The sequence below is a fragment of the Belonocnema kinseyi genome, chromosome 2, assembly GCF_010883055.1.
Source record: "Belonocnema kinseyi isolate 2016_QV_RU_SX_M_011 chromosome 2, B_treatae_v1, whole genome shotgun sequence".
Taxonomy (NCBI): domain Eukaryota; kingdom Metazoa; phylum Arthropoda; class Insecta; order Hymenoptera; family Cynipidae; genus Belonocnema; species Belonocnema kinseyi.
The window spans coordinates 27,107,109-27,122,626 of record NC_046658.1 but is presented as its reverse complement, the minus strand read 5'-3'; the positions used below and the strand labels follow the sequence as shown (position 1 = coordinate 27,122,626).

General features: G+C 34.4%; 1 protein-coding gene across 2 annotated transcripts in view; it reads right to left on the bottom strand.

Annotated features, from left to right (window-relative positions):
* Positions 1-561: 561 nt before the first annotated feature.
* LOC117183054 (tripeptidyl-peptidase 2) overlaps positions 562-15,518 on the bottom strand; it is a 231,525-nt gene continuing 216,568 nt past the window's right edge. For both annotated transcript variants that reach the window (XM_033376207.1, XM_033376208.1), the window contains one exon: positions 562-2,213. In XM_033376207.1, coding sequence (XP_033232098.1) covers positions 2,004-2,213 — 210 coding nt within the window. In that variant the 3' untranslated portion in view covers positions 562-2,003. The remainder of the gene's footprint in view (positions 2,214-15,518) is intronic.

Here is a 15,518-nt window from a genome sequence, read left to right as displayed (position 1 = left end):
TGTCGTAACGTCAAACTTTCATTGTTAATAACTTTTGTGGAAAAAATTTTTTCCTACCAAAACACGAGGAAATCTTTTAAAACATTAGGGCTACAAAAGAGATTCATTTGACACCAAAAAAACGACTTTCGATTTATGTAAGCCTACATGGGATAATCTGACATAATCTGAAAAAATTCAAACTCGAAGAGAAAAAAAGTGGTGAGCAGAAAATTCTAATCATTGCAAATTTGGTCTATGCTGGACCAATACTAAAATGCTATATAGGACGTTTTTTAATTCTGCAATCATTTTTCTTTTTTGTGCCTGTGTTATTGATCAAACTCCTTCCTCGTTGGAAAGAAAATAAGTTATGATTATTACTAGGTAAAATTTAGATGAATTAGTTATCATTGTGAATTTAGAGTAAAAATAAATCTCAGGAGAAGTATGTTTTGAAGATCGAGAAATAACTTTGAAAAATCGACAATCGCAACGTCTTTGTTGATTAAGGCTTTTACGTCAAACACAAAAACTCCCACCTTAAGTTAATTTCTTAGGGTAGAAAAAAAAGAAACGTCATTATTTTTATTGAGCCCATAAAGACTTGTTTTTGTTTATTATCATCATCATTTTTATCCTCAGCATCGCCACCGAGCTTATTGTTGAAAATCGATTAGTGGATCAAAAAAGCTTGTAATTATTTGTTTTTTCAACAAAAGGGCCGATGCATATCTTAAATATATTTTTAAGGTTACGATGTATTGTGCAAGTTCAATACATATTTCATTCAATTAATACGTCGATTTTTTACATGCTTACGTTGAACCTCTCATTATGTAAATCTGGACAAATTTTAAGAAGGTTTCTAGAAAAGCTGTGCTAAAAATTTCGTTTTCATGAAGAGAAAAATGTAACGGTCACTTATATGCAATAATTGCGCATTTGCAACTACGGGTTCGACGATAAAAATCATAATTATTTCATTTCAATTTAATTTAAATTGAAATCTCAGTTCTGTGATAATTATAGTTTTCAATGCTAAATTGTATTGAAAAAATAATATTCGTGTTAATAATTATTCATCAATTAAAACCCGAATTTTTAAAGTTTTGTTGGAAAGTGCCGAGCTTCATTCTTCAATAAAGATATTTGTATAAAAAGTGCTATTTCCTCTTTACAGAAAGATTTAAATTTGGAAACAAACATTTTGCTGATAAATATAAAATAGTGATTCCACTACAATAGTAATATTTGTTGCCTGCAAGACGGGAGCGAAACCGCCTATTCTTAAACAGTAACGCATTGCGCCTGCGCAGTTGACCACGCATATGCAGTACGTCTGCATTACTCCGTCCGGGAGTAGTAGAAATTTTAGAATGAGTAATGAAGAACGCTGTGCGTGCGTATCCAACATGCTTAATTAATTAAAAATACTCGATTCTGCACTGGCTCTTGCACGCATATGAGTACGGCAATTTATTGAAGTCAGGCAAAAAGAATCGTATGCTACACGAGAGGAAGCCGATTTTCACCTCGTGCTGCCCTCTCTTCGCTTAAGTAACAAACACATACTAGGCAAAAATCGCTTGCTGTCCTCCTTTTGCAGCATAATATACTTTTTTTACATTTGCATTGTAACTCAAATATTTTTCTAAATAATTCCGCAAGCATAATATTCTACGTATTCGAAGATTGCTTTTCATGTTGTGACTATTTGCTTGAGTCTACACTTACTATCTTCTGAAGTCAGAAATTTGTATGCTTCAAAAACGATTTAACTTTATACAAAGTCACTAAATACTTAGTAATAAATTCTTTAATAAATTATAAGCACATCTATTATTGTTCCCGAGCTCAAAATTTGTAGACAGCTTTAGTTGAAAATTTTTAAACATGTATTCTGTAATCATTTATCTTACTCGAAAAGAAGTACCCTTTACCTTACCACCGTTTTGTAGAAAAGCGTACACATTAAAAAAAGCTGATGATTACAATTTCTTATTTTGTCAACTTAATGCCGATCAAAATGGTTTATATGCCTTGGGGTATCGAGTTGGTATACTTCCGCTAATATGGCGTGCATAATGATTCCATCCTAGTTTTTGGGCCACTTCTATGCATCTCTCATCAACTTCTCTCACTGGTTTCTCTTCCGAATATCTTGTCAATAGTTTTAAGTAACGACCGTAGTGTTTGTTGAGGTGCGCGTGCCACATGTTGAGAGAAATAGCCTGCAGAAAAAAATGCAATATTAGTAATAAATGATAATTTATCAGGGATCTGCGCTGATTTTTGTAACTTTGAAAAAAAGTAAAATTGCCCGGCAATTATAAAAATTGTAATATTAGATGAGGCCGGGATGAGATGAGCATACAGGGTCAAGTGAGATACTGAACTTTATCTCAAAATATGTAATTTTTCTTGCGCTTCTTTTAAGAAATAACGTGAATAATGACGCTGAATTTTCCCAAAAAATTAAACTAACAATTAAAATAATTGAATTATTAACACCAGAATTCCGTTATTGTATATTTTAAAATAAAAATAAATTATTAAAAATAACAGATAATAATTTAAACATAAAGCTTCACGTGAAGTTTATTCATCGAATTTGAATGTAATAAGGAATTTATAAAAAATTAATTAATTAAAACAAATAATACTGACGTTTTAATCATAATACAGATTTAGGGCTGAAAATAGGTAAGATTTAAATGAGACTTGTAATCGCGAGAACATACAAAAGAAAAACTGACATTAGTCTCTATAAGAGTCTATGAGTGCTACTGTAAAATCTGTTTTATAAAGAAATTTTAGTGTGCAAGAAAGAGCAGATGGAATAGGGTTTGTTTACACATTTTTACACATTTTTATGCAGTATAAAATTATGGTTTTTGACATGTGCATTTTATAACAGTTTATAAATTGAACAAAAAGATTGTAGAAATATGTTACCAATTAAAATTTTCAATCCCATGTTAACTAACCGTTAGGTTTTAATAACGGTATGTGTTGAAAAACTATGTCACGATGCTGCTTCATTTACTTAAAATTAGAAACATTAAAATATACAAGGACAAATATGCTTAAATTGACAATTAATTGCATTTACATTTTCAAATATTTTTAAACTTTATTTCATTTCATATACTTGAGATGTTAGGTTGTTGATTAGGGTGATAAATTTATCACCCTAGTTCATTTCTATAACATTTCTATTAGAAGACTTTTCAAGGAGGAGGAGGAATTGGCAACAAGAAGGAATGAATTGAGGAATTCACAGAGGAATTGCTCAACTTTGCGTTGAGGAGGCTCATCTCGTCACAATGCGTGTCTCCTCTCGCCCAAGAGCGCGGGGCAAGATGAGACATGTGCGCGGATTATAACTTTCAAATATTTATCGCAATTGCAATTTTTTTAACACTTCCTCATTAATGAAATTCCATACCTGAAGCTTCAGAGAATCTATAAAGCTACTGACATTTTAAGAAACTGCAATAGATTGCAACTATTTCTCTTAAAATTATAAATATGCTCATCTCTATATTAAACCCCTATTAAAAAATGGTCCGAACTAGATTCAAACCTCAAAAAATTGTATTTCAAATGCAGCTAAACCTTGTTTTAAAACTTATTACACGAAGAATTTGAAATCGCTCAATTTTAAATGCGAATAATTTGAAAATTGACTAAAATTTATTATTTATTTTATTAATAATTTATTGCATTCAGTATTTCAATTGGACCAATTCTACAGGATCATAAAGCTTTATCACTCTTTTTGAAGGTAACAATGAATTAAACGTTATGTCTACAGCGTGGCACAATTCATGGATGCCTAAAACTATACTTTTTTGGGGTCGCTGAATCTGAATCCGGGGTAGGCTTGACTCGGCCAGATCGTATTTTTTTCCTAACCACAAAAAGGTGAAAAATTCTACCTGTCATAACTTCTTTCGCGTTAAGAATGAAATGCGATCTGGCTAAAGTCAAACCAACCGCGGATTTAGATTCAACGACCCCAGAAACGTATAGAAATTTTTGTTTCGTATGGTGGACAAGGCTTTCATTGCCTGTGTTTTCGTGTGCCTGGTGCTCTTCAGGCACACGAAAAAAAATTCTTGTCCACCAGACGAGACGAAAACTGTTTGAAACAACTATTAACGTCAACTGTCTCTTTATAAAGAAAGGTTTGAATTATAATTTCAAAAGAAACGAAATCCAAAATCCAAACGAATAGAAGCGCGCAAACTTCAATTTAAACGGACGGACAGAATAAATTTAGCGTAGTTTATTCCTGTACATTTTTAAAAGTTTGAATCTGAAACAATTCAATTTTGAAAATAAGAATTACGATGACTCATGTATTAAATCCTCACAAAATAAACATAATTTTATAGTTTTCATCAATTTAAATTTGAAACTTAACACTTTTACAACTTTCTGATTTTATTGTTCAATTCTATTGTGGTTAAACTGTATTTCCAAAATTTTTAAACAAGTTTTAAAATTATTATTGGTTGCCGAGCATGGCAGTTTAATTCATACTGTATCTGAATTCATTTGCTCATAGAAGTAGACTGTATTCATTAGAAATTCTCTTAGACTTAAGATGCTTATAGCCCAATAAGATAAAGACATTTCCGTTAAAGTTGGATTTTTTTTCTAAACTGAATTATACTTATCTCAGACATATGTTATTATTCTAGCTCATGTATGCATGAATTAGCAATACACACCAAATCCCAGGCTGTCAAACGTGTATCAAAACTTTATACAATGGAAACAAAATTCACAACTGTATTGGCACTGACTTGAAACTTACAACTAGATTCATAAGTTCAGATGCAAGCTTCAATTGTTTTTACTATTGCGATGATTTGATCCACTTGCCGATCAAAATTGGACACAATGGGATTTAATGTGTGTGTGTGTGTTTACATACGCATTAGCGTTCAATTGCATTGTTGTCTTTGCGGGATATCCGAATGATGCAGCTAACAAGATCACGGAAAGTGCTGAAAGATTTCTTCGCTCAAAAAAAAAAAAACATACTTGAGTCGATGGTAGCAACTGTTACGCAAGAAAAACTATCTAAAGAAGAAAATTATACCTAATTTTACATTGAAGCAAAAAGTATAATTTAATCTACAAACATTGCTACCTAGATGAGAAATTGCAGGTGAAAAGTCCACTGCGAGACCAGATGGTATCAATTGCTTCTGGTGGAAGAAGTTTCCTTTAATTCACCAACATCTAGCCCGTATTTTCATTTCCCGAAGAAGGGCAATTTGTCTAACCCTAAGCAGTAAAGACTGTTTTAATTATGATACAACTGTTTAATCATATATGCAAAAGTTGAGAAAATTTCAAGGTGCACAAAAGAGCATGATCTATATGTATCTGACAAAACAGTTAATGCTGCTATTAAAAATAAAGATAATATTATTTTTGATGAGTTTTACAGCATATCGCTTCTCAGAAGATGGATTTCGGGAAAAAGTTTAAAATGAATACTCTGCAGGAAATCCTCAAAGCACACAGGTCCTTATTTAAATTTAAGTGTGCTAATTCCCGAAATTATAGCTGCCAAAGCTATTAGCGCAGACTTGCAAAGGCTGATTAGTCAAAAAAATTGTGGCAACAAATTTCACAAAAACCAACCTCAAAATTGATTTAAAGTAACTTTTTCCGCAAATACAGTCAAACCGCGTTTATTGCACCTCCTTCGAAAAATAAATATCTGGTCTACTGCAACTGAAGAGAGGACCCCACTACTACGCGTATCCGTAAGGTGGTCTCACAATACATTTCCGCTTACGCGCTGTCATTGGCTATATGGTACATGTGACACTCAGTGGTGGCAGTTGGGGACTTTAATTTTAGTTGCTTATTTAAACAATAATAATAAAAACAGTTATGAACCATTATTACAGGTATTATTAAAACAAACTAAACTAATTTTAAATTACAAGTTTCGATCAACAGTGAGAAAACTCTTCAACGCTTTTTTCCCCCACTTCAAATTGACTTTAATTTATATTGTAGAATATATTAGCTCTAAAATACCATTGTCAAAAAAATGTCCGTATGTGTGCCTGTGTGTGAGCTATGATAATGAAATTTTGACAAATTGTAGCTCCGACTGATATTTAAGTCTGATACGATTTTAAGGTAGATGGTCCACTTAGAATTGTTTGCATACAGATTTCAGATTTCAAACAAAACAAAAAATCGGTTGCAGCAAGTCAGTCAGAGTGCTGGTAGTGCTAGTAGTGAAATTGCCGGGGAGGAAATGATCCAAATGTCCTGACAATCAACAGTTCGTGGACGGTTGTCAAACAGCACGCCAAGGAGTAGAAAAAAGAGGAACTGCGGGAACGAAAGAAGCGAGAATGCTAGGTAGAGAGCGTCTAGCGCAAGTGAAGGTGAAGTTCCCTTGAAGAGGAACAGAGACAGCCGAGAAAATTCGAAGAAAAGCACGGTGCAGAGCCCGTTTAAGAAAAATGGTGAAATACTTAGATCAGCCCCCCCCCCCCAGAAAAATAGAGGGGCTGTCGGAGAAGAAAGCTCTCGGGATGCTCATAGGCAAGATCAGGGGACTGAGATAAGATGTAAGGGGAATTAAGGAGCCGATGGAAGGTATGAGGAATTAGAAATGGGAAAAGGAGGTGAAAGAGCTCAAGAAGAAAGTAGAAGGATTAGAAGGAGGGGCGGTATCGGTCAGGAAGGAAAAATAAGTTAAAATGTAGCAGATGAAAGAGGAGATTGGGATGTGGAAGGAAAGGGCGGAAAAAGGCGTGAGCAGGTGGAGGGCCGATTGGAAATGGAAGTAGGTGACAGGAAAGAAGGAAAGAGAAAGTGGGATAGGGTAATAATGATAAGGAGAAGAGGGAAGATATGCAAAGAATAAGCACAATGGTGTTAAGAATAAAAAGAATGAGAGATGGAGAAGAAGAGAAGGAATGAGGAAGATGAAGGGAGAGAGAAAGATTGTAAATAGGAAAGGAAGTAAATAAAAGTGAAATTGTAAATATGGTAAATAATTAGTAGATTAAGTAGTGACCGCGGAGTATAGGCTAGTAAGGCGAAATATAGGGAAATGCGTGTGATGCGAAGCGAGCAAAGTAAAGAAGGCAAAGCGAAAAGAGCGAGAGATCGTAGAATTAAGGTAGCGTTAGGGTGCGGATGGATATTGTTTGTAAGGAATAATATCAAGACAAATTCTATAAACCATGGAGTTGTAATCAAGACAATTTATCTGGGCTACCAAGCTAAAAATAAACGTTTATCGCTATGAGCAAAAACTCTTTTATATTAAAAATACAGGAATACGATATCTAATGTATTTGTTCGAATCTCAAAAGACGCCTCCATTTATCTATTGTTGAATCTTTTATGACTCACTAGTACCACTTTATGAAGTTTAAAAAAATTGTTTATTCTGTTTATATGCGGAAAACTTTCTTGATATTCAAAACATAACAATACGATATATAGTCTATTTGTTCGCATCTTCGAGATACATCCATTGACCTATTGTTGAACTTTTATGAACTACCAGTATAGATTTATGAACAGTACTGTATCTGACACGTTTGTTAGCGTTTTCGGGACTCGTTAAATGACAAATAGACAAACATTCTATTACCTCTTATCATTCAGCAATACCGATTATTAAATTTAAAAAATATAATGTTTACTTTTTTGATATGAGGAAAACTTTTTAAATATTGGAAATACAATAGAACCTTTCACGACCTACCAAAACCTATCAATATCATTTTTATACTTGACAAAATTATTTACTTTGTTTTTGAGAGGAATTTGTTTTAAATTGTGAATATAACAACACTATTTTTGATCTAATTGTTTGGGTGTTCGAAACGCGTGGATTGATCTATTGGCGAAGTATTGATGACCATTCTTGATCCATCAATAGTGACATGGAAGGTCTAAAAAAAGGTTACATTGTTTATATGAAGAAAACTTATTTTTTTAATTTTTAATATAAAACTACTGCGAGTGAAGAAGTTGTCAATTTTGACAGAACACATTGATTGACTTTTTGATTGGCTCTCTGATTTTCTGAAAATAATATTTTGGTCGCGTGAGCTGATTTGAATGAAGATTGAGATAGTAATGTAAACAAAATTAAGAATATAAGAAATGCTTAATTCACTATCAATGAAATAAAATCGATAATAGCTGGCTCATTTCGTAATTTAAAATACAGCAGACTTGGAAATAAATACTAAATAGAAACAATCGACGAAATAAATTCGTTAAAAATTTTCAAATTTATTTATTACTTATTTTTAAAACTTATTACGGTAAAAGTTAAAAAACGGTATTAGGAAAATTAATTTTTCTCAATCCATGTCAGAAGAAATGAATAAGAAGCTTATTTTTGCACAATTCTCGGGTGTTTCAGAGGTAACAGATCATTTAGGCGCAATTCAATTTAATTGCGCAAAATAATTCCGATCTCAGCAGTTTTGATTCTGAAATTGCAGAATTGGACAAATTAATGGGTGTTTTTATCTTAGATGACGGTTGCACCTAGTGGGACGATGCGGTGGTTGTCAAACCCTTTTTTTAATTGTATATATGAAGACGCACACACATATATAGCTTTAAGTTTCACCAAATACTTATAGAAACGCAACAGACTTAAATAGTCGGTCGCGCCAAATCGTAGTGCGTTTGTCATCAAAATTGGTAATAATCCAATTTTACATGATAAGAAAAAGAAAAAATAATTTTAATTGAGTAAAAAAAGTCTTGAAAATGTATTCGAAAATTAAATTGCGTGATATATTTATAAGGATATGTATATTTACGTATGTTGATATTAAAAAACTCCAATGACTTTAGGGAATCAAAATTAGTCCGAGAGCGTAGCAAGTAGGTCCTAAGCTTATGAATTCTCGTAAATTAAATATTTTTTCCTAAGTTTGTTGGCATTAAATGGTAATAACAAATTAAATTAAAAAATGTAATTCTGGTTCAAGTTATAATTTGTTTGGAAATGAGCAAAAGTGACGTTTCTTAAGATTCAGTTGTTATGGGAAAAGCAAGCCATAATTTCCTTATAAACCAGAAAAAATTTCTTGTGAGATGTTACATTTTTAAAAAAATTTGTGAATTTAGTGGTATATGAGTTTTTCAGTAATTGTGAGGTCTAAGAATCATTTTTCAAAGTCAAAGAAAATTAGGACTTTCTTCTATATTTTAAATAAGACCATTTTTTAAATTGAAATGCAAAGTAATTGAATTGAAAAAAATGACAATTTCGTTTGTATTAAAAAAATCGAACTTAAACGAAAAACGCGATGTTTCTTAACCTTTTTTATGAATATTTAATACTATAAACTGTACATAAAAAGTACCGACATTTTGTTACACATAGGTGAAATCTGTAATTTGCTCTAAGTCAACATTTTTGACCTTATTTTGACATCATAGGCTCCTCTTTTTATCTTTTTTTATTGATAAAATATTATATTTCTATTTTTGTAATAACAGTAACTTTTAAATAATAGACTTTTTTTATTTTCTACCCACCCTATGCCCTACCTGCAACATAATTTTGGCTGGATAGAAGTGAGAAGTTGAGTACGGTGAGTGTGCGGTAAGGGGATTGGAGTAAAATTGCGAGTGTAAATAATGGGAGCGACAGAAAGTGTGAATTGAAACGTAAAAATATACAAATTGACGAGATTTGGTTTTCAGGTTAGGTTCGCTTAGGTGAGACACTGGGTCTTTTTTTATCAGTAAGTAAGAATTCGTGCAGGGAGAAGAAGTACAAATAGCCACACATTGTCAAAAGAAATCCGTATAAAAGGGTGAGTTATTGGATGAAGTTTTTAAAGTTTTGTGGTGGATTGAAAGTGCCAAGCGGTGAAATGAGGAAACAGGGGATGGGTGAGGTTAACGGTCAGTTAACAGGATACAGCAGAATATAGGACATTTGCGGAAGAGTGAACGATATGAAGAGGCAAGGAGAGGACGTAAAAACGAGGTAAGAAAAGTGAAACAAAAGTAGGAGGTATAGGATGAATTATGGAAAGGGAAGAAAGAAAAGGTTTAGAAAAAATTGGAAAGCATAGACAGTAGGAAGAAAGAGAATATGGAGATTTGCAAAAGGGACAGGAAACTCCTAGAAGAGAGAGTGAGAAAACTAGAACTAGGGAATGGCCTGAGGTGGAAGTGAAACGAAGTTTGGAAAAAGTGAGAGAGTATGAGGTGGTTAATCATGAGCAGAATGAAAAGTGGTACATGAGACTTATTGAGGTTGAAAGAAGAATGGAATGGGGAAGAGAGAGCGAAGAGGAAAACGAATATAATAGCGAAGGTTTTGAAAGTGAAAAGTGAAAAGGAAAGAGATTGGGAACCTGATAAAAGATATCAAATAGAGGGAAATAAGAAGACGATGCAAGCAGCGAGAAAGGAGCATGTGAAAGGGAGAGGAATGAGTGGCACGGTGTCAGGGGTAAGAAAGGAATTGGTGGCTGAGGAAAAAAAGGGAGGGTATATAAAGAAAAGGATGGAACAACGGTTGGAAGAATAACATTAAGAAAAGTTATTGTGGATGTGGTACGAATGTAAAGAACAAGAAGGGAAGAGGGAGGATGAAGAACTATAAGGAAATGGACAGAGGAAAAAGAGGAAAGGCTTTTCCTAATAGGAGGGGATTTGAATCATGGAAAGATGATAAAGGAGGTGAGGTATGGGATAAAGAATAAGAGGTGTAAACGGATCGGGAGGGTAGGAGGCTAGTGGATTTGTTGGGAGAGGCGAGAAATTTCATTTGTAACGAAATACGAGGAGGGGGGGGCAAGAAGGGGAATATACGTACGGAAATATAGGGGACAACTTAATAGATTACATCCTGTCAAAAACATGAATAATAAGGCTGATTGTTAGAATGGAAGTGGGCAACATATAAGGCCGAAAGTACGGTAAGGGGAAGTGGGAAGGATGGAGGAAAAATAAATTGAAAATGAGCAGTTGGAGGGAGGAAAAGTTGAGAGACTTTAAATAAAAAATATAAAACAAGAAGATAGGGAGTTTAGAAGAGGAAGAAGTAGACACGCTGCTAGAATAACTAAAAGGAGTACTTGATAAGGTAAGGGAAAAGGCGAGACCATGAGAGAAATAAGAGTGATTTAGGCGAGGTGGAAACTGGAGGAAGGAAGGATGTAAATGAAGATAGAGGAATAAAAGAGTGGACGAAGCACTCCAAAGGACTGTTGGAGGGGTAACATATAAGGTAAAGGTAGAAGGAAGAAAAGTGGTAGATAAGGACGAGGGCAGAAAAAATGAAATTAGAAGGAATGAGGCAAATGAGGCAATAGTAAGGTTGAAAAGAAACAAGACAACAGGGGAAGATGACTTGGAAAATGAAGCACTAAAGTATGGCGGATTAGGGGTGAAAAAGAGATGTGAAGGATTTGCAACAAGGTATGGAACTGAGAGAGTGACCGGAGAAATGGAAGACAAGGCTGGTAGTACTGTTGATATTAATGTCGGTCGGATATAAAATGTATGCGGAAGTGCTTAGAAGGAGGTTGGAAAGACAGATGAAAAAAAAAACAACCAAACGGGTTTTAGAAAAGGGATGGGAACCATATATAACGCCTACGTGCTCAACTATCTAGTCAATAGGAACCTAGGGCGAAAGAAAGGAAAACTAGTTACACTGTTTGTAAACTCTAAGGCCTAATTTGACTTAGTTCACAGGACGGTGTTATGGGCAGCGATGAAAGCAAGAGGTGCAGACGAAGATTTAATAGAGATGATAAAAGAAACATTTGTGGATACTTAGATAAGCGTGAAGATTAGAGATAAGAAATTTGATAAATTATGGATAGGAGGGAGGGTCAGACATATGTTTTCATTAAGCCCACTTCTATTCAGTATTCTTCTGGCAGATTTATAGGAGAATCTAGAGAAAAAAAGGGAAAGGTGGGACAACATTAGGAACAGGCAAAGTGTATTCACTGGCGTATGTGGATGATGTGCTCGTAGCGTATGATGAAAGAGGTGAGAAAGAGATCAGAATGCACGAGTACAGTAATAGGACAAGTATGGGGTATAGGAAAACAAAGGTTGAAGGACGATTGGAAGATTCAAGTGTGGATGTCTGATGTGTTAGTATGGGCAGCGTTAGGCTATGGAGTGGAAATTTGCGAATAGGAAGACCATAAGATAGTTGAAAGTTTGCATGAAAGATTTTTGAGATGGTTCATGGCAGTGAACTGGAGCTAACAAGGCAGGAGTAGTAAGGCAGGAGATACCAGAGTATCTGAAAACGATAAAAAATGAGAGCAAATCAAGTGAAGTAGTGAGACTCAGGATGGGAGATGGTGTAAGAACATGTAGATATTGCATGAATAAAGAAGAGATGTGTGTAGCGTATGTAGGTATGAGCATGAAACATGGTTACATGTGATAGAGGTGTACAGGTGACGAAGAGGGAGGACTGTATGAAGAATCTGAAAGATCTGAGAGAGAGATCGGATCGCGCAGGGTAGGGAAACAAATTACTTCGAAAAAAGGAGAGTTACGAAATAGTGTTGCGGACTAGAGTCCAATTTCTACATTGATAGTGGTAAGAGGAAACGGAAACCTAGGGCAAAATTTTAAGAGTTTAGAGATAAGAATAATAATGTTAGACGATATATAGATAATAGTTAGTAAGATAGCATAATGTTTGTTTGTAAGAATACATGTAATGGTTATGTGAAGAATCTCAAACCCGTAAAAGGGAGAAAGTATGTACAAAATAAAGGTGCCTAGAAGTATTATTTACCATAGTATTTTATTTACTTGAATTTAATTATTTTCTCTATCCTATTATTTTATATTTTTCGAGAAAAACGATTTTTAACTTCAAGGTTTTTCCCGCCGGTCCTGAAGAGGAAAATATGTTCCAGCTTGTCAATTAGCTCAAAAGGTAGCAAGCTGTGTTTGTAGCCGTGAGATTGCACCTTCTATTTTAGCTGGCAATGCTTTTTCCATTTTTTTCGTATTTTACTTACTAAACTGTTTACATATTTAATTCTCTTCTGATTTTTTTTTAATCCCGCAAGAATAAATAATTTAAATGCTTTTTGCCAATGAAAAACTCGCAGTTTTTCAATCTTTTTCTGCAAACAATTTATATTCTTAAAATTTTACAGTTTGCGCTCGATCACTAAAAAATTTTAAATAAAGGAATCAACCGTGTAAAATTATGAATTTAAAATATCAGAAAAGCATTTCAGAATTAAAGGTTCAAATGTTAAATAATTAAAAACTTGAACATTGAAATCTAATTTGTTTCGAATTTAAATTGTCAATATCGTAACATTTACAATGCTTGCAAGATTTCTAACTTGATTTGGTTTAAATTAAAGGCCAAAAAAATTCAATAATCTCCAAATAGAATCATCTACAATTCTGCATTTTAATTTTCAAGTCAACACGTTTAAAATTAAATAATATAAATTGGACAGGTTAAAAGTGAAGCATATTCAAAAGCAAATATTGCGACTTTAAATTGTTAATTTATCAATTACTAGCTGCGTTCTGTGGCGGCGGCTTCGCCACCGCGGAGTACGTATGCTTTTTATTGCTGTTTTTCAGTTGAAAATTGGTCGTACCAACTCAGAAATCTTCGTGGGCTCATGCACAAAAATTTTTCTAAAGATCATCACATGATCAAATGCATAGTTTACGATTCGATAAAGGACGTACAGACAAGCATTCATTTATATACAGGGTGTCTAAGAAGTCCCGGGACCGTTGAATATTTCTTCAGGTCAAATATTTTTCAAAAAAGTTAAGATCATTCCTGAAGTAAATCTCAATGAGGAACTCAATGGTGACCTTCAGTTTGACCTTGAAGTAGACCTTCATGACTTTTTGAAGGTCAACTTTGTTTTTTTAAATGGAAACTCCCTTTTTACATCTGCAATCGATAGAGCGGAAAATTCTACGTTCAGGTACGTACCCAAGTCATAGGTCAATTGTAACGTTCAAGGTCAGTTAGAGGTTAGTTGAAACTAACAAAGTTTTCCAAGAGTTTAGTGCAATACTTGAAGTAAATTTCAACGAGAAATTCATTAGTGAGCTCTGTATTGATCTTGGTGATGATCTTCAAGGTTTTTTCCAAGCAGTTTAGGTTTAGCATTACCCAGGAACAACGACGTGGACGTAGTAATTTCTGTTCCCTTTGGGGTGCTTGCTTAGCGTGAGTCCCCTTGCCTCTCACGTTTCGGGGTAAAAATGAGTTACAGCATTACGAATCATCTCCCTATCAATTAAAATAGCCTGCTGCAGAATGCGATTCTGCAATTCGTCTAAGCTTTACGGTTGCGTTGAGTATACTTTGCTCTTTAAATAACCCCAAAGAAAATAGTCGAAAGCCGTCAGATCTGGAGATCTAGCAGGCCACTCGATTTCACCCCTTCTTCCAATCCACCTTCGAGGGAACTGAGTGTCCAAATATGCTCGAACCTCCCTACCGAAATGGCCCGCTGCTCCGTCCTGCTGGGCCTATCAATGTATCATTCAAGATACCGGCCCAAACATTAATCTTTTGTGGATATTGTGTGTGACTCTCCAACATCCAATCAGGATTTGTGTCGGACCAATATCTACAATTTTGCCTGTTAACTTCACCTTTTAAAGTGAAAGTAGATTCATCTGAAAATACTGTATTGTACAAGAAAAGAGGATCTCTATCAATTCTGTCCATCATAATTTCACAAAATTCAACCCGACGATCAGGATCGTCTTCATTGAGCTCTTGTACCAGATGAACTTGGTAAGGATGGAAATTAATGCTTTTTAAAATATTTCGCGTTGTATCAGGAGCAACGTCACGCTCATCACTACCTCGATGTAAACTAAGAAAGGTTTTTCAACAAATGCTTGGGCTATGTCTATCTGCAACTCCTCAGATCCTGCAGATTTTGGCCGACCAGTTCTCTGAAGGTTCTTGATAGATCCATGATTCATAAAGCGCCTTACAGTTATTCAATTGTTGATTTTGAGATAGGATTTAACCCTTCTCCATTACGAAGAGTGCGATTAAAAAGCAAACGAACTTGATCATAAGATCGAACTCGATCTCCCCAACCACGCATCATTAATACAGATACACCCTGTATACATACATACATAATACACAAACACACACACACACACATACGAGGTGTGTTCAAAAAGTAAGGTGACTTTTCAATTTTCGCGGGCTACGTACATTCAAGTTAAAAATTTTATTTTTTTTGTGTTGGTACACTCGTCACGATCATATGTTCACAGTTTTGACTATTTTCTGGCAGAGGCGTAAAAGGTTAGAAGGGTTTGGTGCGCTCGGCGATTTTCTTCTTTCGAAAAAAATGGAGCAAAGAGTTTGTATTAAATTTTGTGTGAAAAATGGGATCCAGTGCTCTAAAACTCTTGAAATGTTGACAGTTGCATACGGTGAGTCTACTCTGAGTAAGAAAAATGTGTATAAGTGGTACAAGCTGTTCCAAGAAGGC